General features: G+C 58.5%; 4 protein-coding genes across 4 annotated transcripts; all 4 read left to right on the plus strand.

Moving 5' to 3' along the window:
• Positions 1-2,403: 2,403 nt before the first annotated feature.
• LSCM1_00996 (uncharacterized protein) lies at positions 2,404-6,609 on the plus strand (the record flags this gene model as incomplete). Its single annotated transcript, XM_067318622.1, has 1 exon — positions 2,404-6,609. The coding sequence occupies one exon, from the start codon at positions 2,404-2,406 to the stop codon at positions 6,607-6,609; it is 4,206 nt and encodes a 1,401-aa protein (XP_067174727.1).
• A 5,463-nt stretch (positions 6,610-12,072) lies between these two features.
• LSCM1_00997 (uncharacterized protein) lies at positions 12,073-12,534 on the plus strand (the record flags this gene model as incomplete). The annotated part of the gene is made up of 1 exon (XM_067318623.1): positions 12,073-12,534. One exon carries the CDS (start codon positions 12,073-12,075, stop codon positions 12,532-12,534), a length of 462 nt encoding a protein of 153 aa, XP_067174728.1.
• Positions 12,535-13,848: 1,314 nt separating this feature from the next.
• On the plus strand, positions 13,849-19,215 carry LSCM1_00998 (uncharacterized protein; the record flags this gene model as incomplete). Its single annotated transcript, XM_067318624.1, has 1 exon — positions 13,849-19,215. One exon carries the CDS (start codon positions 13,849-13,851, stop codon positions 19,213-19,215), a length of 5,367 nt encoding a protein of 1,788 aa, XP_067174729.1.
• Positions 19,216-21,391: 2,176 nt separating this feature from the next.
• On the plus strand, positions 21,392-24,292 carry LSCM1_00999 (uncharacterized protein; the record flags this gene model as incomplete). Its single annotated transcript, XM_067318625.1, has 1 exon — positions 21,392-24,292. The coding sequence occupies one exon, from the start codon at positions 21,392-21,394 to the stop codon at positions 24,290-24,292; it is 2,901 nt and encodes a 966-aa protein (XP_067174730.1).
• Positions 24,293-27,087: the final 2,795 nt, after the last annotated feature.

Consider the following 27,087-nt stretch of genomic DNA (forward strand, 5'->3'; position numbering starts at 1 on the left):
CAGTCGTAACACAGGCAGAGACACCAAAGTAGGCGCGGACGATGTCCGCAGTGCATCTCGAAGCCTCCGACACCTGTGCCAAGTTTTTTTTGTTTCCCCTTTTGTCTTCTCACTTTCCCTGACGTATCCTCTTTTCTCACCGCTCTACCCCTCCCGTGGTACGGTGTGATGGAGGGGTGAGGGTTGATGGTGGTGGTGGCGTACTATCGCGGATCTACAGTCTTCTTTGGAAGACCTGACTGCAGCACGTCAAGAGCGCAACGCAACGCAGAGCATTCACGCATATTGCGCTTGGTATGCCACTTGGGTTGAGAGGGTGAAAAAAGAGAGCTACTGCCCGCGGATGCCACTCCTCTTCCTCCACAGGGGCAGCCGAATCGGCGACGGACTCATGCAGGGCGCTCTCCGTGTGCTCAAGCGGCCGTGGCGCCTTCGGCAGCCGGCCATACAAGTACATGAAGGGATAATATGCGCTGCCAAACCGCCTCTGCGACGCACAGGCGCACGAATTACACCCCATTAGCGACGCAATGGAGGTGTTACGCCACCGGCTCTGCGTGCCTGCCGCGGCCATGCATGATACTCCGACTCCTTTGCTTGTACTCTCTTCTTCACCTTCTTCCCGATTGCCACCTCGCCTCTGTGCCTCAACGGCCCCTTTTTTTTCGTCTGCGCTCACATCACCCCAAACACATTCCTTTGGGGCACTTATGCGCTGCCGGCGGCATTTTTTACCTTCCTGTGTATGGCGATTCCCTCTTCTCGGGTGCACTTCCTTTCCTTTCTCCATGCATGCTCATGATCTTCCCCCCGACTCCTCGCCCCTCATCCAGTCTCCATAGTGGTAGGCGCCTTTCATCTCCTCTTACTGCTTACATGTGCTTGTATCGCGGTTAGTCAATGTGTGGTGTCGCGTTTCTTCCTCCTCTCCTCCGCATTTCCGTCGCCGCCTGTGCTGTCTTGGGGTACGGCGGATCGGTGTCTTCCTTTTTCCCCTCCCCCTCCGTTACCTGTACCACGCGCTCGCTCTAGCCGTTTTCTTGCCTTCCCCCTCTCCCTCCCCTTTCTACTTCAGGTCGCTCCTCCATCGACACCGCCTCCTCCGCCAGGTAAGGGCTGACAAGCGCCTTGCGCTCCGTCACCCGCGCGCCCGCTCCACCTTTTTCGTTTCCCTCTCCCCTTTCGCTTTTCAGGGATCCATACCCTTTCTCCTCCTTTTCCTCCGCGTTTTTTTTGTGTCGTCCGCCGCGGCGAACGTCGTCACCCGCGGGATCGGTGTTTTTTTTCTTTTCTCCCTCTTATTGGGTTTCGTGTTCTCTTGCGTCCCCCTTTCGATCGGGAGGGACAGCGGAGGCGACGACGACGACGACGACGGAAGAAAATCAAACGAAAAAAACACAGCAAGAAAACACACACACACACAACGGCAGAGACAGGGCGGTTTCGGCCTTCTTAAAGATAGGCAAAGGAAGCAAAAGAATCGAATCCGCCAACCGTGAAAAGGGCGAGCAAGCGAGCGAGAAGCGTGAAAAAAATAAAACAAAGGAAAGCAGCGCGCTGGCGGAGAGCTGAGAGTGTTCCATGAGAGGGAGAAGGAGGAATTCGCTCTCTCGTCACGGACACCTCTAACCCATACGTGGAGGTGGACTGGGTCGGAAAAAAAGAAGAATCGGCAGAGTTCCTTCAAGAAGGATATCATTTCGCTCGTTTGTGTGCCTTTATTTTAGTGTGCTCTGCTTCTTTCCTTACGTTTTTCTTTTGTGCGTTTGCACTTGTGCTTTCCTTTCCTTTCCTCGTCGCCAGTCCGCTCCTCTGTTACATCTCTTTGCCGCTTTGCGTTTTTTTCCCTTCCCCCTTTTTTCAGGTATTTACAATTCTAGTTGGTGTTTCCCTCGCCTCACCCACTCTTTGGATTTCGGTTTTCTTGTGCACTGCCTAGTTGTCTTCCTGTTTTTTTTTTCGTGTGCGTTCTCTAAAACTCGAGGCAGCTCTCCCTTGACGTCTCTGCGTGTCTTTCAAATCCATCGGTGTTTGCCCTTTTCCGTCCGTTTAGAGCACTGTGTCTGCCCCCCTCCCCCTCATCCCCACTTGGTCGACGTTGCGCATCTCGCTTCGTACGCCCCACAATTGCTCTGCGCGACTGCCGTTGTGTCGTTTTCAGAGGTGTGTGGTGACGTGCAAAGTTGTGCCTTCGCCTCTCCGTGCGCGTGTGCCCCACACCGCCTTTTTTGTTCGATTTCGTGGTCACCTGTCCGTCTCCCTCTTGTGCTCCGCCTCATTTTGTTTTGTGGTGTGGCCCTCCTTCTCGATAGCCTGCCACCAACGCTGCTGTTGGCTTTTCATTCGGCAGAAGACGTGCGATCTGTGCCATCGATCAAGAAACGCGCGGACACCGTGGCTCTCATGAGTGGACGTGGAACAGCAGGTAGCGCGAGCGGTGGCACCGCAGGGATCTCTAGCAGTACCAACGGTAGTGTATCCATGTCAGCACGAGGCAGCAGCGACAGCACATGCAACGGCACCGCTAGCTCAGGAAAAAAGGCGAAAGGCGCTGTAGCGACTGCGGCGACACCACCAGAGGCGAGCGGTAGCGGGATCGGCTGTTACAAAGACAGTCCTCCCAGCCCCATCCCGACATCAGAGGATGGGCGAAGCATGACGAGCTCGAATGCTGCGACTGCAGGCAGCGGCCCGTCCACGTCGCCGTCGCCGTCGCCTGCCACTGGGAGGATTAGCGCGACGCCGGCAGAGAGTGCAATGGCGCTGCGCTCGCAGGCGGATACACCGACGCCAGCGGTCAACCAGCCGCAGGCCTTTGCCACTTCGTTGCTGAACCTTGAGGTGAAGGTGCTGACACAGGCGCTTGGCGCAGAGAACCAGTGGGCGGAGCAGGGCGATGGGCGTGTCGCATTTTGTGACCTCACCATTCGTGTCGTGGCACCGCGCACTGGCAGGGACGAGGAGCAGAAGGAGAAAAAGTCTGTAGATCTGGCGGTCCCTGCCGCCTCTGACGCAGCTGCAGTGCAGAGGAACGGCGATGCAGGGGCGGCGACACGCAAGGGCACTACCCTCACAGAAGCGTCGGCGCTCTCAAACACGGTCTCTGAGTTTGACGAGGATGACTCGACGCGTGAGGTCGTGATTCTGGAAGACACCATCAGCAGTGACACCCCGTTTGTCGGTGAGAACTGCTGCATTGTGTGGAACAGCTTCGAGAAGCAGCTTTCTCTGTGCCTCATGTACGCCTCGGAGGAGGGCTACTCCGCGTCGTGGAGCGCGCTTGTCGCATTGCAAGATAAGAGCTACCCACCCTTCCGCTTTGACCTTTTAGAGCGATGCCGGCCAGCCAGCGAGCGTACTGTGCTGGCACCGGGTGACAGCTCGTCCTCCCTCACACCGTCCACGGCGGCCACGGACCGAATGGAGGAGGTGGTGCTGCCTTACTCGTACTTCATTCATACGAAGTATGACCCTCCCCTCGGCTTCATTGAGCAGCACGCCCTGTCGCTTTCCATTATAGAGCACCGGCACCTGACGAATCCGGCCCTTTACGCGGAGAAGGAAACGGTACTGACGATGCTGAGCATGGCAAACGCTGACCTGCTGGACTACCTCATGTCAGAGGAAACGTTCCCCATGCTCATCTCGGGGCTGCAGTCCACGGCGACGCCGTGGAGCTGGTCGGTGCCGGAGCCGCTGCGGTCGCTGCACGTGCCGGAGGAGGTGACCACTTTTATCCGAAAGGATCGCTGGATTGGCTTTTTCCAAGAAACGGTTCTTCCGAGCTGCGGCAACGCGGACACGGTCGCTGACCTGCTTGCCAAGTACGCCGCTATGAGTCGGCGAATTCGAAACGACATTGTGTGCACGTTGCTCACCTGTGACAACATGTTCTCGGAGGCATGCGAGGCACTTCGGGCGGCTCCTCCAGTGTTGCCAGCCACTGCCAGCGGTGGCCCGAGTGCGCGTCATCGCGTTCCGTCGATCGAAGCTTCGTCTAGCGTGACGTCTTTCTACTCCGACGGTCGCAGTAGCATGAGCGCGGTAGGAAGCGGTGCGCCGTCGCCCATGGCGACACCCCCGGCGACCGACCCCGCCCTAGCGGCGCAGAAAGCGGAGCTTCAAGTTCTAGCGTATCTACGCTTCTTCCGGGAACTTGTCACCCTCAGCATCGCCGAGCTTGGCCGTGAGATGGTTGGACCCATTGTCGGTAAGATTTATCAGAGTGGACTTTTGGAGCCGCTTTCCCTCGTAGCGGAGCGTTTCGCGATGCCGAGCGGCGCGGCGGCGGCGTTCGTCAAGCACGTTGCGGACGGCAACGGCGGTGGTCTGAACGGCTCCCGGCGCAGCGGCGGTGGCGGTAATGCGGCCCCGAACTCTAACAACGGCGCCGCTGTGGGCACAAGCAGCAGCACCAACTACTACTCGCCCGCTGTGGAGCAGGAGCTGGCGGCGTTTCTGGACGTCACGGTCGTGCGGCTGAACGAGCGACAGGAGGAGCAGCTAATGAACGAGCACGTGCGAATGCCGATCTTGGCGGACCCCGCCAAGTACAACGGCCTGGTCACATTCATGCTGCGGCAGCTAGTCGTGGGCGGGACTCCCGGAATGGCCTTCTCGACAGGCAGCGGTGGCGCTTGCACTGGCGCAAGTGCGACTCGCTCTTCCTTCGCCATTGCCCCGTCATCGAGACGTATACTGCGAGACAGCATGTCCTCCTCGAACCCGTTCGTGCTCTTTCACGTTCTGGGCCTTCACGATGACGAGGGGTCTGCCGCTTCGGAGCGCGCGCTGGACCCGGAGAGCACCGACATCCGCAATCGCTTTCACAGCTTCATAATCACCAAATACATCGCCCACGCGACGCGTGGTCTCATGACGCCAGTGCCGCTGCCCCCCTCCCTGGGCGGCGTTGTAAACCCAGCCCGAAACATTCCGATTGTCCAATTCAACAACGCAAGCGCGTCGCACAGCGGTGGCAGCCGACCCGTGAATCAGGACGGAAGCGAAAACGGCACGGGTGGCACAGTGCTGGGGGTACCAAACACTGGCCCAGGAGCTGTTGGGAGTGTGCCCGGCGGCTTCAGCAGCAGCGCACCCTCACCGGTACTACCTCTGCCTCAGGGCATCACCCCCGCGCTAGTGCGGGTGCTCGAGTACATGGTGACCCTCACCAGCAACGCAAATCGTGAGCTGCTGCTCAAGACCGTCTTCCATCACAAGTCGCACATTTGGCACTTCATCGAAGGTGTGTGCGACACCCTGTGCGGAGGTAACGGTGTGGGCTCGCGCTGCCAGGTCGGATTGGACGTTTTGTGCGGCTGCGTGCGCTTTTTGAAGGTCGTTGTCATGCAGCTGACGGTGATGCCAACGGAAGCAGATGAGAATCCGCTGTTGCCGTTCCCACCGTCGCGGGAGCCGTTGTCGCCGCAGCTCATCACCACGATTTGCCGCCAGCTTACTGTAGAAAGGGACACTTTTGGCTACTTCCTCAAAGCCTATAACCGGCTGGGCGGGCTACGTCGCAACTCCGTCTTCCACTCGAGCTTTCTAGCCGTGCTTGATCTTGTAGGCAAGTGCTCCGCGCGCGAGTCGGAAGATAGCGCGACCAACAACCTGCGCGATGTTCGCAACTTTCTGTTCTTCAAGCACCTTACACGGCTCCCGGAGGTATTCGCCTCCCGGTACCGCGAGGCGCTCCTGAGCGAGGTGACGCTGCGCCTTGGCCAGGAGGCGACACACTCGCCAAACGACAGCGTCTCTGTCCTGAGCAGCACTGCAGGCAGCGAGCTGACGCGCTCCTCAAGCAAGCTTCGCTTCGTCGACGAGGTGGAGGCCGTATCAGGTGGCGTGGATGGCACAGTGGTGCCTAGCAGTGTCGTGAGCCCTGCGATTATGGTGAACATGGCGAACGCAGAGGAAAAGCAGCGTAAGCGCAACACCGGCTTGTCGATAGAGCAGTGGAATGCTACTGCCAATCACGTCATGGGCTCCTCCTCACAGGCGCGCTGCGTCACTGCATGGAGCTTGGGGGACGACCATGGTGGGTGGGGTTCTCACTCATCCCCGCCAACGAACCGCGCAAGTCCGCCGTTGACGATCAGCATCACCCGCCCCGGTAGTGGTGGCAACGGCAACGGCAGCAGCGTATGCAACTCCCGCGCACCAGCTGATGATCTGTGCAAGGTGAGTTCTTTAAAGCAAAACGGCTTTCCGGCGAATGGCGACGGGCTGCTTTGTCAGGTCAGCTCCTCTGACGCAGCTGGGCCCACTGCGCGTAAAACGGAAACAACGCTGCGCCCGACTGCCCCGAAGGAGGAGAAGCCTCCAGGGCGACCCCGCAACTTCGCGAGCGTCCTTGAAAACCCCTCGCGCACCGCCGCCGCGACTCCTGGTGAGCAAGGCAGCAAGAGTCGGAGCATGCCAAGCGCAACGGGAAGACACACGCCGCCGCCTTCGTCGCCGGAGGAGGTGTTGGTGATAAGAGCTGGGCACAGCTCCGCGCCACAGTCTCTTGAGCGTGCCAGTGGCACAGCCTCTTCATCCAATGAAAATGTAGTCCTTCCCAAGATCAAGAAGCGCCTCTCAGCCGTAGGAAAGCGCTCGTGAAGATGTTCCTTCAGTCTCTTGCACATCGCTGTATTGTCCAAACAGCGCGCCGGTAGGTGCACGTGCACTTGCTGAGGCCGGGTGTCAAGTGCTTTTCTTTCATGTTTCCTGCATCTGCATGCAAGTTGCTGACGCTGTCGCTTTCTGCTTCCCAGCGTCTCTACGCGCTGAGCGAAGCACTTTTTCACAGGTATCATCTGAGGTGCGGCCGAAGCGTTCTCCACCTCATGATTCCCTCACACATTGTCTCTCTTTTCTTTCTTTTTTCTTGTTAGCTTCTGTCGTCGCCCTCTTCACCTCCTCACCTCCTTCTGACTCCCCTTCCTCGGCCGCCCCTCCCCTCTCCCCTCCCCCTCTCTCGCTCTCTTTTTTTGTCCTTCCCTCTGTCTCATCCGTCCATTCATCATTGTGTGCGGCTCTTTCTCCTTTTTCTTACTTTTTTTTCTTCCGCTCTTTTTTTCCCATTTCCTCTCTCGTTTTTTCTCTTTGCTTGTGTAGCGTTGTGCTCTCTGTCCGGGGGAGGGGGGAGGATGCGGCGACGTGCAGCGATTACGGTCACATGTAACACCTTTGTTTTTCATAGGGATGTGCAGATACGCGTACAAAGGCTGAAGGGCTGGAAAGAGGAAATCGGAAAGAAAACCGAAAAGGTGCGTGGTGGCACGTGATGAACGACTCAGGGATCATGATCAATTAGATATATATATATATGCAGTTATGTATGTCGGCATGCATTGCTCTGTGGAAGGGCTCACTGGCATTGGCATCTTTGCGGCTGCCCCCCCACCGAGCTGCTAGTCCCCCTCCCCTTCCCATCTCACCCACCCACCTCCACTCGCGCAGTAGTCCCCTGTGAGGAATACAGCGCATTCCTTTTTTCCCTCTTGATTTCGTGCTCTTCGGTATTTTTGTGCCCGTCTTCTCCCCGCTTACTTCTCTGTTTGTGTTGTGCCCCTCCCCTCCCTATCCCCTCTCTCGCGCGCTTGTTGGTGCTGGGCACGCATCCGCTTCGCAAAGCAAAGAGGGAACATTAAATGTTTCACAAGCATTGCAGCAAAAGGGGTGGGGGAAAGAAAAAGGAAACAGCACCTTCCCCCCTTCCTGCGCTTATTTTTGGTGGCCTGGATTCTCTGCTTCTCTGCGCATGCCGGCATGCGCGCATGCTTCTCCTTCCCCCTCCCCCTTTAGGCGCCGCTAAGCAACATCAACAACGGTCAACATAGCATCATGATGGGCCGGTAAAGAGGGCTCTGTAGTCTGCGATTCTTTTCTTCGGGTCGCGTATCGCTGCCTCAGACGACTCTATCCGTATCGCTTGCTATTGCTTTTCTATGTAAAAGGCGGAGGAAAGCAGCACCTTCATGTTCAAGGCAGTGAACTTGAAAACGCACTCGCTATTTAGGAGGCAGGAAACGTCATGGCGAGCACATGGTGGCGCGGAAGGAAGGGAAAGAGCGTGCAGTGCGCCTTGTTGCGCAGGACGGCACAGATGCACCAGATGAACAAAAGAGCCAACGCGCATACGCCATGTACGCGTGCATAGACAAGGAGGAGAGGGGGAGAAATGCTTGGCTTCATTGCCTTCCTTCACGTACCAACGCGAAGCTCGTGCGGATCGCTTCTCTTTTCTCTGAAAGACGGATATCCTCTAGCCAAGCTCCGCCCATCTCTCTCTCTCGCCTATTCGCTTCTGTGGTCACCTTTCACCTTTCCTTTTTTTTTGTGCCTGCTTGCTAAATGGGCCCCGCTATTGTTTCCTCTGCCTGTGGGCCACGACGAATCGCTTCCTGCTTGTTGGTTCTGCCACTCTTCTGCCCTCTCGCTCTCGTTGCATGCCACCTTCGCTCGGCTCACGCCACCTGCCCAGATTCTTTTTCCTGCCTCCTTCGCGTCCGAATTGTTGTTTCGCCCTTCCTCTCCTTCGGGCGTTTTCAGGTGGCACCAGCCCAAGTGGGTAAGAAAAGGCGCCCAGCGGCATTGCTGATTTGGTCTGTGGCACCGGTGTCTATACTAATGGTGATTCATGCGAGTATCCTTGCTCGTCTCCGTGTGTGTGTGTATGTGTGCTCCTCGGCGAGAAAGTGGCTGACTGGCGCGCGTTCATGTGCTTTCTTCATATAGGGGGACCTCTTTTGTATTTGCCTGCCGTCTAGCGCCTATCTCTCGAGCCCATGGGCGGCGGCTCGTCAGCTTGCAGTCGCGTGACCACCGTACCTCTGCAGCTCCTCATTTTGTCATGGCTTCCCTTCTTTGCGCACTTTCAGTCCCTTTCTCTTTTGTTTTCGCCAGCTGTTGTGCCTGCAGATGGGGCGTCGGAGACGAAAGACGATGTTGCCCTGGTGCTCAACAGCTTCCTTTATGGTTGGAGCACTGCCTCTGCGCCACGGAGTGACTAGTGCGCCGTGAACTTCAAAAGCTCCGTCGACGATCACTTTGGGCATGTGCCCCCCAGCGGCGGCTGGCTCCCGACCCCTCTTTCTTTTCGCAGAGAGAGCGGAACATGACACCGATCTCTGGCTGTATTATCAATGCGGCAAGGAAAGTACCTACCGCGGCGAGGCAGGGATGGCGACTGCGCAACCGTGTGAAAAGCACGCACCATCCACGGCTGTCTGGCTTCTGCTTCAGCGCCAGCCCTTCTCGGCATGCCCCTCCACGAGGAAGCCCTACGCCAGCCTGATGCCAAAGGCAGACGCAGTGGTTGCGGATGGCGCTTACGCGCTGGTCTAGACAGCGGGCTGTTTTCGGAATGGACAGAGATGGCAGTAGCACGGCGGGCGCTCCCAACTCCCCTCCCGGGTCGCGTCATCGCGTACGTTGGGCTTTCCAACGTGGAGGGCCAGCATGCGGCATGGCGCGCTGCACGGGCTCGTGGCGGCTCGGGGGGTGGTGGCACGGCGTTGGGGTAGGGTGCGAGGGCTGCTGGCGGCCCGCCTGGCCCCTGAGGGACACGTGGCGTGCGGCTGGGCCGTCTGCTCCGACGTGCACGTAGCATCTCGGCCACGGCTTCAACAGTCGTGAGGTGGGGATGGGGGCTGGAAGCGGCCTGCTATGATGGCGACACGCGGCCTACCCAGGAGACGTATGCCACTAAACCCCCTTCCCCAGCGCGCATGCAAGAATGCAAAGAAACGGTTATGCGCGTCACCTGACCCAGCGGAAGGCTGTTGGAAGGTAAGCAGCGAGTTTTTAGCTGTGATGTACCAGGGAGCGGAGAAATGCGACGAGATGCAGTTATTTCACTCGACTTGCTCGTGGTGTAGTGGACCTGTTGGGGGAGAACACAGGAGGAAGCTACCGCTTTGTGCTCGTGCGGTTATCATCACCTTTCCCCTTTTTCTGGCAGGGCAGGACACGCAACCCCCCTCCCCCCCGGTAGCCCCTCGACGTGGTATACTCCCGTGAATGCTGGTGTATCAGTGGATACGTCAATCATGCGGACACGGAAAACCGGCTAGTATGGATGCGGATGTAACGGTATCGCAGTTGGCTTGCCTATGAGCATTGTTTTTTTTTGCTTTTGCCGCGTCTTGCTTCGCCTATGGTATGGGTGGCACAGACGTGCTCGCTGCTGCATGTCGTACCGGTGCTACATCACCCTCTAGCTGACTGCCAAGGCCAGCTGCAACGCATGGCTCTGATCTACCCATGAGACAGGTTCTTGGCAGTCTGTCGCCAACACGCAGCTGGTTGGCCGCTGGGAGAAAATTATGGGGTCGCTTGGCTTATCTCCTTCTCGACACAGAGTTGAAGGGCGCTGGAGGGGTGCTGGGACCCCTTTGATAACAGGTGTGGGAGTGCTGCATCCCCTGGCGTCAGTGTGATCAGTTTCGCCTCGGTTATATAGAAGGTCGAAGCAACAGCGAGCCTGCATCTCTATATTCTCTGTCTTTTTTTATATGCCTCAATGTGGTGGCCTTCTCTCACAGTGTGAGAACTGAAGAGGATGCGTAGATCATCTTCGTGTAAGAGGGTGTTGCCTTGTTTTTGTTTTGTGTGTATGTATGCGTGCACGTACGCATTTGCCCCTCTGTCTGTGTGCAGGCCGCCACTGTCCTGCTGCAGCGCCCTGACTCAGGCACGCGTAAGAGGCGTCAGGTACCATTTTCTTTCACTCTTTCCTTTCTTTTTTCTGGCACGCTCTCCCCTGTGTCAGTTGCCGCTGCCTTTTTCTCTCTTCATGCTGGCTTCTGTTTACGTTCATCTTTTTTTTTGTTTCTTCGGCGTGTTTGCCCCCCCCTTTCTCCTCCCTCTCCCCTGCATGCATGTCACAACTGTACGCCACCACCTATCCCTTCCCCCTCATACACGGCTGCCCCCCACCTCCCCACCACCACACCATACCACAACCACACCTTTTCACTTGTTCTGTTTTTGTTCCCTTTGCCTCTGCCTCGTACTCCTCTGCTCTTCCTCTTTTCTCTTTCGTTCCGATGCCGTTTTCCTTGCGGCCAATATATATATATATATGTCTTGTTGGGGTGGCCGTGGCTACCTTCTCTTTCTGTGGTCTCCTCTGGTGTACGTCGTTCTCTTCTTTTCAGCCTGGCAGTGTGCTTGCGTGTATGCTCATTCTTTTTTTTTCGGTATCTCCTCTTTCTCTGTTGTCCCCCCTTTTTGTTCCTTTGCCCTTCCCCATTCTCTCGCTATTTGCGGCTCGTCCCCTCTGGCCCTCTTCTGTGTCCATATCCCTCACTCTCCCACGCCTGACTTCCCCTGATCCGCTCACAACTTTGCCTTCACGCTATTCCTACCCCCTTTACGGTTGCGCCATTTCCCTCATCTGCCCCCTACTCTCCTCCCCCCACATCGTTCTGAGTGTGCGGCTCTGCCACGACACAGCGGGAACATGAGGGAGGAAGGGGGTGGGGGCGATCGAAATAGCAGCAAGAATAATGCTGTGCTCGGCATTCTCTGCACCTGTACACCTTGGTGGGCCCTACGTTTGTAGGGCCTACAACAATCTGTGTCCAGATGGAGGACATCTATCGTGTCGTCCGTATGGGTATCTCACCCCTTTCCTCTGATTTTCTGCAACGGAACAGGCGAGCCGATGCTGCGTACCGCTTTGCTACTGCCCTCCACCCCTTTCTCTTCTTTTGTTCCCTCACATTGCTGCACGCGCGTTCGCCGCTGCCTTGCGGTACACATCGATTTCCTCACCTCGGCGCACACTTAAACGCAACCGCATCCGCGCACAAATGCGACGGCACTGATCAGTCGGCAGGCATCTACCCACTGGTCGAGTTGCCTGCAACGGCGCCTCTGAAAGCTTCGAAAGAATTCACTGGCTGAAGCGATTCAGAGGTTCGCATCACTCGCTCTCGCAACCTGGTACCGCTAGTGCTGCTGCGGGTGGGTGAGAGGTGCTCTTGCCAAGCCAATAGTAGTCTGCCCCTCTTCCGCCCCAAGGCAGTGTGAAGCGCCAACGACGCCTCACATCTTAATTGTAGTGCGAAGGCAATGCAGACATCGAAGCCTCTCCATGCGGCTCTCGCGGAGAAGGTGGAGGCCCCACCGCAGCTGCCTCTAACGGATGGCCGCTACTACGCGTGCCGCCGGTGCCGTCGCATCTTGTCAGAGGGGCAGTGGTACGCGACGGGCTGCGTGGAGTGCAGCGCCATGATGGGAGTCCCGGATCGTGACAACCTCCTCGACTTTGCCACACCGCACTTCCATAACTTCATCGGGCTGATCGCGCCAGGTCAGTCTTGGGTCGCGCGGCTGATCATGAAGAGCCGCGAGCCGACAAATGGCGTCTTTGCCGAGACCTTGTCTGACGATGAGCCGGAGGAGGACAGCGAGATGGATGCCTACGAGAGGGGTGCGGAGGAGGAGGAGGAGGTGATGCCAAGCGAGCTAGAGGGCGAGGGCGGCGCTGCCGCTGAGTCCGTGCGTCAGCTGACTGCTGACGCGACCGAGTGAAAGCAGTGCCTTTCTTGCCCTGTCGAAACGGAAGAGCGCAAGGGGGGTTGGGTATCGCGGGGCCTCGACATCCGGTGCCTTTTTTTTTGCGCAGGCTCTGGGAGGCTTGCTGAGGTAGGCGGTTGAGACTGACTGCGTCCTGAGGTGGTTTGTGCTGTACTTCCCCTTCCCTTTCCCATTCCAGTCCTGCGTGTGCTCTGCCCCCTGCTGTGAGAGGACAGCGGTGCGCGGGTGGTGTATGCGCCCGGGCTCGGAGGTCTTCTGTAGGGCGCACTCCCGTGCAGGTGTGCTGATCTCTCCTATGTCTCTCTCTCTGTGCGCCGGGCAGCTTTTTTGTGTGTTTGAACGCGTCTGCGTGGCTGCGTGCGTGGCTGCCGCCTAACACTTCACCCTGACAGGAAAAAAAAAGCACTGACGCGAACGAAGCAGAAGCAAGATGTCGACACCGCCACGCGACTTCACTGGCCCTATGTGTCTTCGTCGAGGAGAGACGCCGGCATCCATGAACAGCAGCGCCATAAGATTGAAGGCAAACGAGAGAACCCGTAATTTGCCTGTCTCTTCTCCGTGTCCGCTGAACGGGGGACTGGCACAATGAGGAGGTGGGGAGAGGGGAGGCTTCGGTGTGACGGTGACTGTCTCTTTGCTTCTAGAAGCCATCTGCAGCATGCATATCTTCGTGGTCCCGCAGCGTTGCCACTTCCACATTAGAAAATGTCTGAGTGGGCTGGGCGACTTGCACGGTATGTGTCTTTACTGGCCAACGCAAGTTGCTGAGCGCTTTGCCACACTGCCTCTCTTCTAACGTCTTCTCCGTTGCATTTTATTCTTCTTTCTGCTCTCCATTGCTGGGGCTCGTCGCATCGCGGCGACTCTTTCGATTCGAGCGTTGTGCGTGTGCGACGAACTCCTTACTGTAGCATAGGCGCACCAACAGTTTGTCGCCCGCTTGAGCGGCCTCTCCATCTCGGTTAGCTCACATCGCGAGAGCTCGCTTCATGCAACACTCTGCCACTGTTCCCTCGCTCTCATATCAGCGCTGCTTTGCTGTTCGGCTTGGCACAGGTGCTTTGTGAGGAGCAAAATCCGTAGCGTTACCCCATTGCATCAGGGCTTCCCAAAAGCGGTATTCAAGTCAGGGACGGCGCGCATTACGCCGCGCTCCACGAGCCCCGGCAAAGTGCGGCTTGCTGTGCTCTCGCCTCGTCTGCTTGGCTACCGCGCTTCTCTTTACTCGCCATCGATAAGGACCGGGCCCTGGCCCCGCCTTCGCGGATAGACAGCGGTGCCGAGTGGCCGAAACAAGTAGACAGAATGCAAAGCCATCTCGCAGCAGTGTCACCGCTTACTGCCGCGGCCAGTGCGGCCACCGCGCACGGCGCAGCTACCTCCGCAAAGACGGATGCCTCAGCGGCAAGCAAATTTGAAGCTTGCTGCCGTGCACTCAGTCACAAGGTCAATAGGACTGTTGTGGAGCAGCTGCCCGTGCTGCAGAGTGGCTCCATTGTGGACCTCTCACACAACTACGTTGGCGCCGCCGGGTTTCAGGCGATTGCGGTTATACTTCCGCACAACCCAAATGTAACTGAGGTGCGCGCGCCGCGCAATGGCATCACGAATGATGCTGTCGTGCTCTTCTGCAGGGCTATGCGACGGCACCAGCATCTGTCTGTCTTGGACTTATCCGACAACAAGGAAATCTCTTTGGCCGGCGGGCTTGCGCTTGTCAGCCTAGCACAGCAGACCCCGTCGCTGCGAGTGGTGAATATGTGTGGTACACACGTACCTGCAGCGGTGCTGAGAAAGCTGACGCGCGCTCTCGAGTACAATGCGTCACACTACAGATCCACTGCTCCCCGCATTGGCGTTGCACAGCCAGCCGCCTCCGCAGCTGCCCCACCGTCGGCATCCCGATCACGCGCTGCTGTCGCGCCGGCTGATGAGACAGAGACACTGCAGACTCTTCGCGCGCGGGTGGAGGCGGCACTGGAGGCGGGCTATCTGCTCCCACCAGCATCCCCGCAAACAGGCTGGCGTCTGCTTGACGTTCCAATTTTGGCACCACCACTGCTTTTTGACACCGAGATACACTTGCTGCGCAACGAGGTGTTCCCGAGGCTTAACCAGGAGTTCGCCTCACATCGCCTTTTTCTCTGTCCTGTCGTTGTGGGCGGTGGCGCAGGGGCCGCCAAAGACTGTGATCGGAACAGTGATGAGACAGAGTGGCAGCAAGCCCGCCGCACAGCTGGCTGTTACAACCGCGCCGTACACTTTCGCCCCACCAGTGATGTTACGTCAGTCGTTCAGCGAGCTCGGTTTCTGGCGATCGAGCTTGTTGGTGACCGCCCTGGCGACTACGCGCAGCTTCCCGCCAGTGACATGCTGAGGCTGCCGGGTGTCCGTCAGCCCACCACCCAAACCACAGAAAGCGATTCCGACAAAGAGTCTGAGGAAGCCGCCGCGCCGCTTCAGCCGGTGCTGTACGAGGCGCACGAGGCCGCGCTGCGCTACACTCGATGGCTTCTCGTGGCGACAAGGCGAGACACGCGGATGCTTCAGATCCCGGCGGCGCTAGCGCCGCTGCTCACCGCCGATCCAGCGGTCGCGCACCCCGATCGCCACCGCAACGTCGTACGCACGATCGCCATCGGCGACGAGGACCCGCCCCCGAGCGTCGCAGCAGCAGAGAAGGTTGCCAAAGACAGCAGAGCAGGGCCCACAGTCATCTCCGTGGATATTCCCACCTCGCTCGAGTGGGACTACGCAACAGAGGAGTATCATTGGAGGCGGCACGTGGCTTGGCGTGAGCATGTTGTGGCCACGGCGCCGGTGGCGGAGCTGGTCGTGCCGAACTACACTGCGTTGTTCGACTGTATAGACGCGCGGGGTGGCGTGCGGCTGAGGCAGCTTGACGGATTTCAAACGGCGGTGTATACTCGAATCCGCACCGTTGTGGAGGCTTGCATCGCCGCGGAGAAGCGCAAATGTGAACGCAGGGATGCAGCCGAGTCAGACGCAAGGCCGCACTCACTGAACCAACTACTGGGACGGCTTGGAATGCAACGCGTGTGGGTTTCAACGTACTTGCACGCCCTGGCCGCAGCCAGCAGCGGGGCGGCAAAGAAGAACGTGATGAACCGCATGATACTGTACGCTGCCAACCCACCAAGCCGTAACATGCTGCTCTTGCACGGCACGGACGCCGCCTCGCTCGCGAGCTTGATGGCGCGCTGTGCCACTCGCCTACAGACACTGCAGCACGCTTACACAATGGCTGCCTACACGACACGATCAGCCCTCTTGCACGAAGAACCCAGCGACCTTCGCAGCGTCATGACACACGTCATCTCTCAGCTCACAACAGATGCGGCGGTACTGCGTTACGTAAATGCCGAGGTCGACCTGGAGCGCTTGAGCGCGTTTTTTCTGCAGCTCATTTCCGGCACTGTGGCTTCAAAGAACACCGGCAAGCTGGCGCCTTCCAGCGCTGCGGCCGCGGCAGCAGCCACGGCTATGCACCAGGCAGGGCTTCCAGGCTACGTCGCTCATTATACCTTGGGCGCCGAGGAGACAGCGAGCACTGGCAACACGGCCTCGACCCACGCTTTTGTCGCTCTGGTGGACGGCTTGGAGGGCTTTGCGACGCCGGTGCAGCCATGTGGTGCCCTGACGCATCCGTCAGGCAGCGGCGGTGCCGAGCCCGCCAGCTGGGCCACAGAAGCGATGGTCGCTCAGGCGCCGCATTCGACGCCCTCGTCAACGGCGCCGTGTATATCCAAGACCTCATTGGATGCAAAGATGACTGCGATGGGCGCGCTGCTGCCTCGCTCACTTGCTCGCAACGTCCGCCTCATCGCCAGCTGCGCACCCGACAGCACGGCCTTTAAGGCGTTCCGCCATCTCGGCCGGGATAGTGTTGAGATCCTCAGCTTCGGGGCAGTGTCGGCGAACGAGGTCGAGCAGTACCTCTCCCCAGCCTCTCTCGCCCGCTTCGGCCTCGTATTCACCGAGGACGAGTTCGAGTGTGCTCGCAGCAAGCGCGATGCGCCGATCGCGGAGTACATGAACTACCTGCTCGACGCCGCACGCAGTGTGCACGAGGCGCCCGGTTTCCTAACGCAGACGCAGGCGATCGTAGCGTTTCCCGAAACCCTCCAGGAGGCTGCGCAGGGTGTGTATGATCGCCTTGTGCGCAACTTTGGCCTTCCGCTCATCACCAACGTCCTTGGTTTGCTGATGGCGTCCCGGTGGGGCCTGCTGCTACCGGAGCTGCGGGACCTATTGCCCACGTTGTCTACATGTCGACTGCAGGAACTGCTGCGGCTGCTACGGCCCGCCCTGGAGGCTGAGGCGCCGACTGCGACAGCGGAGATGATGGGCCTTAGTAGCGGCAATGTGCTGCTGGGAGCCGCGCGTCTGACCGCCCCGTCGTTTCTCAAAGTGGTGGAGCGTGAGCACATCCGGTTACTCGCGGATGAGCTGCAGACCGTGGATGATCAGCGGGTGTGGCACGCGCAGCTGGCACAGTACTATCTCTCCGTCGTTTACCGGTGGCTTCAGCCTGGGTCGGCGGCGGCGCCCGCCAGAATGCGTCGCGTAGACGATACCTCCGATGCGGCCGCGCACGTTTGCTCTGGGATACAGGCGCTGCAGCGACGCGCCATGAAGGAGGTAATTTACCACATGACGGAAGGCGGCGACTTTTGGGCACAAATAGATGTGACGGTCTTGTCCATCCCTTTCCTGGAGCGTGTGTACGAGTTCGGTCTCGGCTACGCATTTCTGCGCGACCTCACGTCTGCCTTCAACGAGCGCTACCAGCGCTACCTCCTCGGCGAAGACATTGGCGAGCCATCATGGCAGCAGAGCCAGCTCGCCATGGAAAACGGTGAGGTGAAGATTGCCGACGTGCCGGTAGACGATGCGGCAGCGGCCAATACTACCGGCTCAGCTCCATCGAGCCGCTACGCCTTGCCTGCAGTGCTGAATCGAATGCGCGACTACATCTGTTTTGCCCACCAGTACGGCCTGCCTCTGTCTCTGCACCCGTCCCTCGTGGCGCAGGCGGCTTTGCAGACCCCAGCAAGCCTCTTGAACTCTGTGCAGCGCGATGCCGTCACTTACGTTTACCGGCAGATGCAAGACAGCGGCGGGTGTGGCGCAGACAGGGCATCGCTGTCGCGCATATTCTTCACCCCTGCTGCATCTGCGGCAGCCCTAACGGCGGGGAAGGAGTCCGCGCACCTGCTCCCCATCACGTGCGCCGCCTATCTGCCGAATCGTCGCTTCATAGTCACGGCTAGTAGGGATCGCTCGTTGGCTTGGGTGAACCCAGAGAGCGGTTCGGTGGCGTGGTACGCTCGGCAACCAACAGCAGCGGTGGAGTCACTCACTGTGTGTCGCACGAGCGCTTATGTCGCTGCCGTCTCTGAGGATCGCACGGTGTGGGTGTACGACGGCGTAAGGGGGACCCTTGTTTCGCAGTGCTGCGGAAGCAAGTTCTTTGATGCTCCCATCGCCTCCCTCACCTTCTCGGCTAGGGGGCGCTATCTGTGGGTTGTGACGACGGACGCGCGCGTACGCTGCATTGTCTGCGAGTCAGGTAGGCTGCGTTGCACGATGGGCCTGTCGGAGATGCTGCAGGAACATGCTAGCGCATCGCCGGAGAGTGGGGAACAGGCGGAGGCGGCGGGCTTAGAGGGCACCGCAAGGGAAGAGGCAATGCGCCTCAACTGTGCTGAGTGGCGCCACCGCTGCCACTACCTTCATGTCCTCGTGGACGCCGAGGACGACGAGGCCTGGACGACAGTCGTGGCAACAGAGCTGCGGCAGTGGCGTCTTCGACCGTGTGAGAAGCCGTTGCCGGCCGCAGGAGAAGACAGCTGGGCAACCTCACAAAACGCAGACGTGGCGGTGTGTGAAGTGACGGCGAGCTGCTCTCTATGCACCTCATCAGCACATCCCTCGGATGGGCCGTTAGGATACAAGTGCGCGGAGCTATGGGAGTCAGCGAGTGTGCGCCCGCCCCACATGTGCGTGCTGGCGGCGTTGCATGCTGAGCCCGAGGTGCAACTACTCACTGTGCACCCCAGCGGTGGGACTGCCGCAGTGGCGGTGCGCTGCCCGCTCGTCGCGCCTTTGCTTGCCCATTCAGGGGCGGCGCCAGCGAAGCGTCAAGTCTCCTTAATGAGTACGTCGCCTGACAGTCGATGGGTCGCTGTCGGATCGACTGACGGCGCGGTTCACCTTTTCTGTGTTGGTGCGGCGTATTGTACATGGCAGCAGCAGCAGCTGCAGCATCGCACAGGCGCAGCCGTGGTCTGCAGGCCGACATATGTCTACACAAGTCTAATGCCGACACCCGGGATGCGCTCGGCACCGCTGCGCTCTCTCGCGTTTGACCGCTCCAGCCGCTGCTTGTTGGCTCTTGGCCACAGGCTTGTCTGCTGGCGCTTGCCCTACGCTGCCGCCGTTACGCTCCAGAGTGGTGCAGCGGGGGTCGTACGCAGTACCGCCGATGGTGAGTACTTGTACGCAAATACACCATTGTCCCTCGCGGTGCTGCCGGCGCCGGCGCCAGGCAAGGATGATGTGGAGCTGCCTCGCAGCATAGCTGAAGTCGCCATAGGCGACGACACCGGCCGCGTGGTGCTGCTCAACATGTGGTGGCAGACCATGTAGGGAGGTGAATGGGAAAGGCGGTCTAAAAAGTGTTGCAGGAGGAGTGATGTAGTGATCCGTTGCATGTTCCGGTAAGACAACGCGGTCGTAGACGGCTTCGGCACATGCGTGCCCCCCCTTTTTTCTTTCGTGCTTGACTTTGCACTCTCTGTTCGATTCGCGTCGATACGGAATGAGGACCTCTGCGACGCTGCAAATATATCAGCCGACTGGCTGCCGTTTCGTTCTTTGCATTTCGATGTGTTTTCCCATGTGGCGCCCCTTTTCTGCGCAAATTTCTTCGCGTTTCTCTTGCTCACTCCCATAACATGTCTGCGTATGTGTGTGTCGCCGCTCCGTTGGCCTGACTTCCTTTCTCTGCACCACGCTACGACCCCCCCTCCTCCTCCTGATGACGAGCCATAGGGCGAGAAGAAACTGTAAGGACGTGATGGGAAGGGTTGCAGAACTGATCTGCGTGCGCCCCCAACGGTTTACACACCCCTTCCCCTCCCTACGTGTGCTAGGGAGCGTTAGGAGCACCGTCTTGCTGCGCCGTAATTACTTCCGTTTCCCAAAGAGGTATGATGTATAGAAGAAAAGGCGCGTCTCTCTTTCTCATCTTCATAGAGTTTGGAATCCCCCCTTCATCGTTTCCTCCTTGAATGGATGCCACGCTCGCATGTATGTGCGTGTGTGTGCAATGAGGGAGGGGAGGGGGAGTTCTAGGGGAGGGCTGCGGTGGGGCCTTTTTTCTTTCGCTGCTCGACCGCTGGACTCGCACCCCCGCTCCCCTCAGCGACTCAGTCATGTATCCTTGGCGCTTCTCCTCTCTTCTTTGTATTCGCTTTTTTCCCCACTCCCTCTCAGCGTGGCGTACCGTTGGCGGCTCACTTGGCTCGGCTGGGAAAGAGCGAAGAAAAAGGCAAAAAATACGAAAAAGGCCAAACGAAAGAAGGAGTTCGGGAGACGACAGAGCAAGCGGCGCAACGCCCGTCCAGCACCCTCGCACACGGACACAGACACACCTACCCAGGAGATGTTCACGCGTCCCCGGAGCGACAGGCTCTGCAAAAAAAAAAGTATGCGAGAAGGGAAGAAACGCGCAATGCACACTGAACAACATCCCTCTCCCTGTTGCAGTGGTGCGTTTTCGCTCTCTTGATCGCAATGGTGAGAAGAGAGAGGAGGGAGCGAGAGCGAGGTCGGCTGATCAGTGGAGTGATCACTCGCCCCTCCTGAACTAACCCCTCTGTGCCATTTTCTTCAGGCGCACGTCGACCAATGCAATCGCCGAAACCCTCCGCTGTTTTGCCGCCTGCCTTCTCGCTCTTTCTGTCACTCATCAGCGCGGCCGCCATTGCCAGTTTGCCGAGAGCACGCTCTCGGTGATACGTGAAGGCCCACGTATGCGTGAGAGGTTGTTGGAGTGAATTGCCCCCTTTCTCTGCACACATTCTCGCACCCTCACATCCACGGCAGCGGGACTAGTAGTTTTAACGCGCGTAAGAGGCAAAGATTAGGCGCCGTAAGCGAAGGCGTGCGTACATGAAGTGTGGCGGATACGTAGCGGACGTGGCCGTTTAGAGTCGAGTATGGTGGGGATTGTGCCTGCGTGATTCTTACCGTTTTCAATTACATCTCAGTTGCCCTTTCCCTTCTTTCGCATTGCCGATTGCTCTTCCACGCTCAGACCGGCCGCGTGTCTGTGCATGTGCGTGTTGGTCTCCCTCTCTCTCCTCGTGCGTGTGTGTTTGTGTGTTGGTGTACATGAGCGCACACTGCAAGATCGAATCGTGGCTACCGCGTTCGTGTTAGCTTGCTTACCTGTGCCGCGGTGGCCGTCTACCCGCAGCCAGGAACCGCGCAAAGGCGAAAAGAATTAGGCGCCCTTGTCTTGGCGCCCTTTTCTCCCCCCTCCCCCCATTGATAGGCACGTGCCTGCGCTTGCTGCAGTGCGCCTACCCCCTCCCTCCCTCCCTCTCCACCATTACTTCCACACCACGTACTCACGGTGAGCGCTCCGCCGTGTTTTGCATCATCTCTGTGCGCACTCAGAGCAAAGAGAGGGGGAAAAGAAGCGAGACGAGTGCTTCCATCAGATCTCCGCAGCCTGAGCTGAGGGCCTTCGCTTTCACGGAGAGCGAAAAGGCAAACGCAATCTTGCACGCTCACCTACGCCCCATTGTGAGGTATCATGTCGCAAGAGCAGCAGCAGCTGTCTCGTTGCTCAAGAGGGCGGCAGGCGTCAGGCTTCCTTGCTGGTGGGAGCCTGACACCCTCGCAAGGGGAGGAATTTTCTCTGCATTCAAAGGCACGGCTTCTCTCCGACACCGCCTGCAGCGCTTCGTCGCGCAGTCAGCGGCAACAAGGCGGCGCCCTCATGAAGCCAAAGTCTTTCCTTCCTTTCAGGCCTTCTGATGAGCGCTCTTCTACACAGCGCACCCCCGTAAGGTCAGGCGGAGCTGGCACGCCCGCTGCCGCAGGCGCAGCGTCCACCCCTGTTTTCTCTGCGCAGGCGTACCATATCAAAGAAGCTCGAAACGAAGACGGCGGCTTTATGTCGTGCGTAAATGGCCGTCACAACTGTGACTGCGAGTCTCTGAGTAGGTCACCCCGTGCTGCCTGCGACCTCACCATGCCTCCAGCACAAAGCGCTTCAAAGGCGGTTGACAAGAGCGGCGAGCAGCCAAACGTCATCGGCACCAGCTCCTTGCCGGCAGCAGCGGAAGCTGACCTTCGTGCCGATTCACATGTGTCCGCGGACAGCGCATCGACGAATGGGCCACCGGTAGGCTCCTCGATGACTGTGTCGCGCAACATGCCCATGTCTACAGCGACCGGGGGGCTTACGGCCTCGGATCCCTTCACTCAGCGACCGCTGAGCATGTCGAGGCGAGGCGCTGGAAACGGGTCTGATGGATTGAAGACGAGTGCCGGAGGAGCGTTACCGTTCAGCCGAAACGACGGAGCTATGCCCGCTTGTGCGGGGACTCCACTGGTAGGATGCCGAAGCGGCTCTCTTCACACCTCATCATCTAGCGCCGTGGCGAAGAACACGACCACACCGCCCCCGCCAGCGCGCTTGCACCTACTTCCAAGAGACCTTTTCTCTTCTAGTACTCCCGCCGCGCGAGCGATCTCCCCTCCACACCTCTCACGACGGTGGAACCGCCATACCAGAAACACAGCAGCGGGCAACACGCGCGCCGCTCGCGTCGCGCCTGCTGCACTTCAGCAATCACCTTCTTCGCAAAGCATCTGCGAAGGGCCTGCTTCCGATGTGACATCGTCGGTGAGTACGGCACCGAGTGCGCAAGGACTGACTGGGGCAGGCTCTGCAGGGCCGCTATTGGTGACACCGGCGCTATCGCATGGCGACAGCTCGACTTCGCCACACCAGCACCTCCCTCTATTGAGTGCGTCCAATTCCTCGCAGTCGCGCGCGCCGGTGATGACTGTGGCCAAAGAGGATAGCACAGAGAGCATCGAAAATTTATCTGAAACCGCCTCTTCCGCCTCTCCCGCACCACGCTTCCATACCCAATCGCCGCCACTGCTGCAGCCGGGCGTCCCGGTGCTGGCCAACGCGTCGTCACCGGCACTGGCTGATCGCCACGCGTCTTCTGTGACGACGGCGGTAGACACGCTCTCTGTGGTTCAGCTGCACACCGTGCCGCTTCCCCTGCGCAATTTCGGTGCAACGTGCTACCTGAACGCGGTTGTGCAATGTCTGCTATGCACACCGGGCCTGCTGCGCACGTTGGACAAGGATCGTCAGCGTATTGTCCACGAATGGGAGGTGGAGCGTCTCTCCGCAACGACCCGTGCCCCAGGCAACGCTCACCGGCGAAGCTGTGCAGAACGCAAGGCGCCGGCGACCTCTTCGTTGATTGATCTGGGCACCGCCCGCCCCGCGCACCGCATCCCGGTCCCTCAGTTGCTTCTCAGCCTCAAGGCGGCTTGCGCGGCGTGCAACGGTGAGTTCATGTCAAATGGGCAGAACGACGCGCACGAGTTCCTCATCACGCTGCTGGGAGTGATCGATAGAGAGGTGCACCGCGGCAAGCCTGGCAGCTACGAGGCCGTCAAGGACGTGGAGGGTGAGAAGAAGAGCGACGCCTACGAGCGATGGGTGCGCCGGCTTCGGCAGGAAAACAACTCAACTGTGTATGACTTTTTCGGTGGTGTGACCGGCTCCACTGTGAAGTGCGCGAGCTGTCAACTGATTTCCTACCGGTTTGCGGCACTGCTAGACATTTCGTTGCCCATTACGTACCGTTCCCGCAGTTACAGCGGCAAAGCCGCCAGCGCATCATCCTCCGAGACACACGAAGACATCCCACGGGCAGGCGGAGCCGCCGCCGTTGACGAGCTGCTGCGCGAGATGTTCTTTAGTGAGCGCGGAGAGTTTTTGAGTGGTGCGATGCAGGTGACGTGCGACCGCTGCAAGAAGCTGCGGGACAAAACAATCTGGCACTCGATGGAGCAGTGGCCGCCGGTCTTGATACTGCATCTCAAGCGCTTCAACAACGCCGGAGTGAAGAATGAGGCGGCGGTGGTGTTTCCCTACACGTTTCGCCCCTTCGAGGCTGTCAAATATCAGTTGTACGCCATCTGCTGCCACCGCGGCACCTCCTCCTACGGGCATTACACATCCTACACCTACGTGCAGGGGCAGGGCGAGGCATCCGCAGCGTGCCATAGCGCCCCGGCTGCTGCGGAATCCTCAGAGTCATCTGAGCCCTCATGGAGAGGCACGAACGAAGGCCATGCAGTGAGTACCCAGAAGCTTCAGGACAGCGACCGTGCAAACGGCTTCAGTAGAGAAAACGGTGACGGTGTCGAGGGGAGGAGTGAGGGCAGCAGCCGGAATAGGAACGGAAAGGCCGATGGGAACAGTTGGCGCTCGACAGAGGAGACGACGGCAAGGGCCGGCAGATGGTATCTCTGCAACGACGACAAGATTACCGAAGTGAGGGCGTTGGATGTGCTGTCGATGACGAAGGAGGCATACATTCTCTTCTATTTCCGCGTCGACGGCAGACGTGCGAGAAACGCTTCATCGAGAGCCTCTGTACAGGGAGAATGCCCGTGAACCACACCCTGGCAAGCTTCCTCAGGCATGCGTATCACCAATTCAGTCGCCTCTGCGGATCTCGTATGACTAAAAGACGAACTCTAGTCGCGCGTTGGCGTGCGCCATGCATCGCGGGTACCCTTGCGGGCATGCTGGGTGCGCTTTAAGGACGAGACGAGCAAATTTGTGCCCGAACTAGAGGGAATGGAAAGGGGTCCGTTCGCGCGGCAGGCTGTGACGGGTATGCCTTAGCACCAATGATGGCCCGCTTTACTCTGCCGCAAACATTTTCAGCGTGCGCACATCAGCCTCGTCTTCTCTCCCTTTGCTGTTGTTGGTCGGGCTCGAAGCGCTCGGTGTCTCTTGCGGACCTCTTGAGCACCCCCTGCCCCATCCCTGATGATAACGTACAGCGGCTGAGTAGAAGGTCACCGCGGCCCTTCTCTCACATTTTAGGCTACCATCTTCGAGCACTTCTTGACCTGCGTCAGACAGCACTGGCCAGGCTGTGCTGACCGCGCCTGGCTCTCTTTTCTCCATGCAATCCCTCGTTTCTTCCGCTGTAGCTGCTCATGCTGAGGCAGCCTACTCTTGACATGAGCGTGAGACCGGCAGCCGCACATGCGCACGGAAGGGTGATGCATACCTCTCAAGTCGATGAAGGTGGCTTTGCGCTTTGTTTTTTTTCACTGTGCTTTCCAGAAGAAACGGAGCCGTTCTGTCCAGCAACATCATCGAAGAAAGGGGCACACGGTGCCATGGCACCGACCTTCAGCGCGTAAACGCGCACCCACGCTCTCTACGCTTCGCACTCGGTCTGCTGTTCTGCGAAACCCTTCCCCCTCCACACACACACACAAAAATATGCTTTCTTTTTTGCGTTTGTTGGTGGTGTTGCTCATGCTCGGAGGGAAGCGATGGAATGGACGGCAGCTATTGCTTCCACCCCCTTTTTGTTGTTGTCGTCGTTGTTTTATTTTCCCTTCCCCTATCGCATTTGCCGTCTTCACGAGGCGGGGTGGCGGTGGTGAGAAGGGTGGCGTGCAGCCCAGTATAGTGGACGAGCATGGTTCGGGCCTGCTTCACCTCCCTCCCTCCCTCCCCCCTGATGGCCTTGTCAAAACTATCGGTGCGTGCCGGGATATGCGTGCTACAGCGTTTTCGTTTCGCTCTGCTTCCACCTCTCTTTTTGTAGGGAGGCGGGGTTTGGCTGCTCCTCCTGTGTCCTCGTGCAGGTTTTTCATTCTCTTTCAGCGCCGTCTCTGCTGCCCGCCCCCATTGACCTTCTCTGTTCCCTTTCGCTTCATATTTATTCGCTTCTTCTGTTGGTGTTTTTTTTTGGTTTGGTTGCTGTTGTGTTGCTTCTCTTTGTCACGAATGGCGGAGGTGGTCGTGGTGTTGGTGGTGGGAACGCCTCAGCGCGTGGCATCGACAAGGGGTATCCTACCTCACCCGCTGTGTGCTGAGAAGCCAGGCAAGCCTTTCTCCGTTTCCCAAGGCCAAACCAGCCCCTTGTTAGCGACAGACGGCCAAGAACCTGCCAGGTGAGTTAATCAGTGCAGTGCGTCGCTGCTGACCGTGGCAGGCCAGCTCGAGGGTGATTTAGCGCTGGTACGACATGCGGCAGCGAGCACGCCTGTACCGCTTGGATGAAGGGTCGAGTCTCAGCGTGACTCGAGTGCATCCACCCTGACCTGTAAACTGTCTGCTGGGGGTGGGAGCCTGATCCATCCCGAGCGGATTATGAATGTGGTGGCCGGAAGAAGGCGCGCTGCTGAAAGGAAACCTGCTGCGCATGTGGGTGGACAGAGCGTGAGCGAGAGGCCGTGCTCGATCGTGTAAGTCGACCCACTACCGCAGCGCGGACGCACGGCTGCTCCGCATCATCACACAATGGACTTATGTGGCAGTCTGTGGACAAGGTGAAGGTGAAGACCTGTGCTCTGCACCACAGAGAGTCACAGCGCGTAAGCACATCAATCCTTTCCGTTGGTGTTGTGGTGCTGGTGTGCTGTCTTTGCATGTCCTCACTCTTTCCCTCATCTTGCTCAGACTTTGACGCCGCCTTCATACCACTGCCTACTCCTGAGACACTGATCCTCCGCTGTGCGAACGCAGGAAAAGGGCATTGGAAGGGTGCGGCAGTGGCGGCATGAGCGAGAGGGAAGACAGTTGTAGCGGCAAAGCAAAGACGATGGCCATCGCTCAAACGGACAGTGAAGCGCATTGTCGAAAAATGGCTGACCTCGCTGCACAGCGCCGCCCTTACATGCTCTGTGTCTTTCGGCATGTGTGTGTGTGTTTCTGCTCTCCTCCTTCCCCTGTTTCGGCTTCGCCCTCACGTGGTTCCTCTGCTCGCTTCCTCATTTTTCTGATTGCTGTTGTTGTCAAGCACACACAAAAAAGCATAGGATTTTTGTTTCAAGGTGCCCTTCCCCCCTCTCTCTCTGTATTTCTCTGCTCCCTCTTTTTTTTTTCCTCACGCCCTCGAGTTTGTTTTGGCCCTCGAAGGCCTCCTCTGCGGGCATGTCACCTTTTGTGTCTTCTCTTGCAGGTTAGTCCCCTCTTGAGTCCGCGCTGAGGACCTGGAATGTGTGTGCGCGCTTCTGCGCTCGCAGTCGTAAAGGCATGAGGCGAGAAGGCCCCCAACATATCCGAAAAAGAACTGAGCAGCTTTCTGCTCGCGGCCAGCGCTCGCACACGGCAACGTTCTAACGCAGGAATATGAGCGGCTGGAGAAATTTGTGCGAAATGACAGCTATGACGAGTTGGCTGACATGCGTACCTGTAAAAATATATATATATATATATCC

This window comes from Leishmania martiniquensis, chromosome 35 (assembly GCF_017916325.1).
Source record: "Leishmania martiniquensis isolate LSCM1 chromosome 35, whole genome shotgun sequence".
Taxonomy (NCBI): Eukaryota; Euglenozoa; class Kinetoplastea; order Trypanosomatida; family Trypanosomatidae; genus Leishmania; species Leishmania martiniquensis.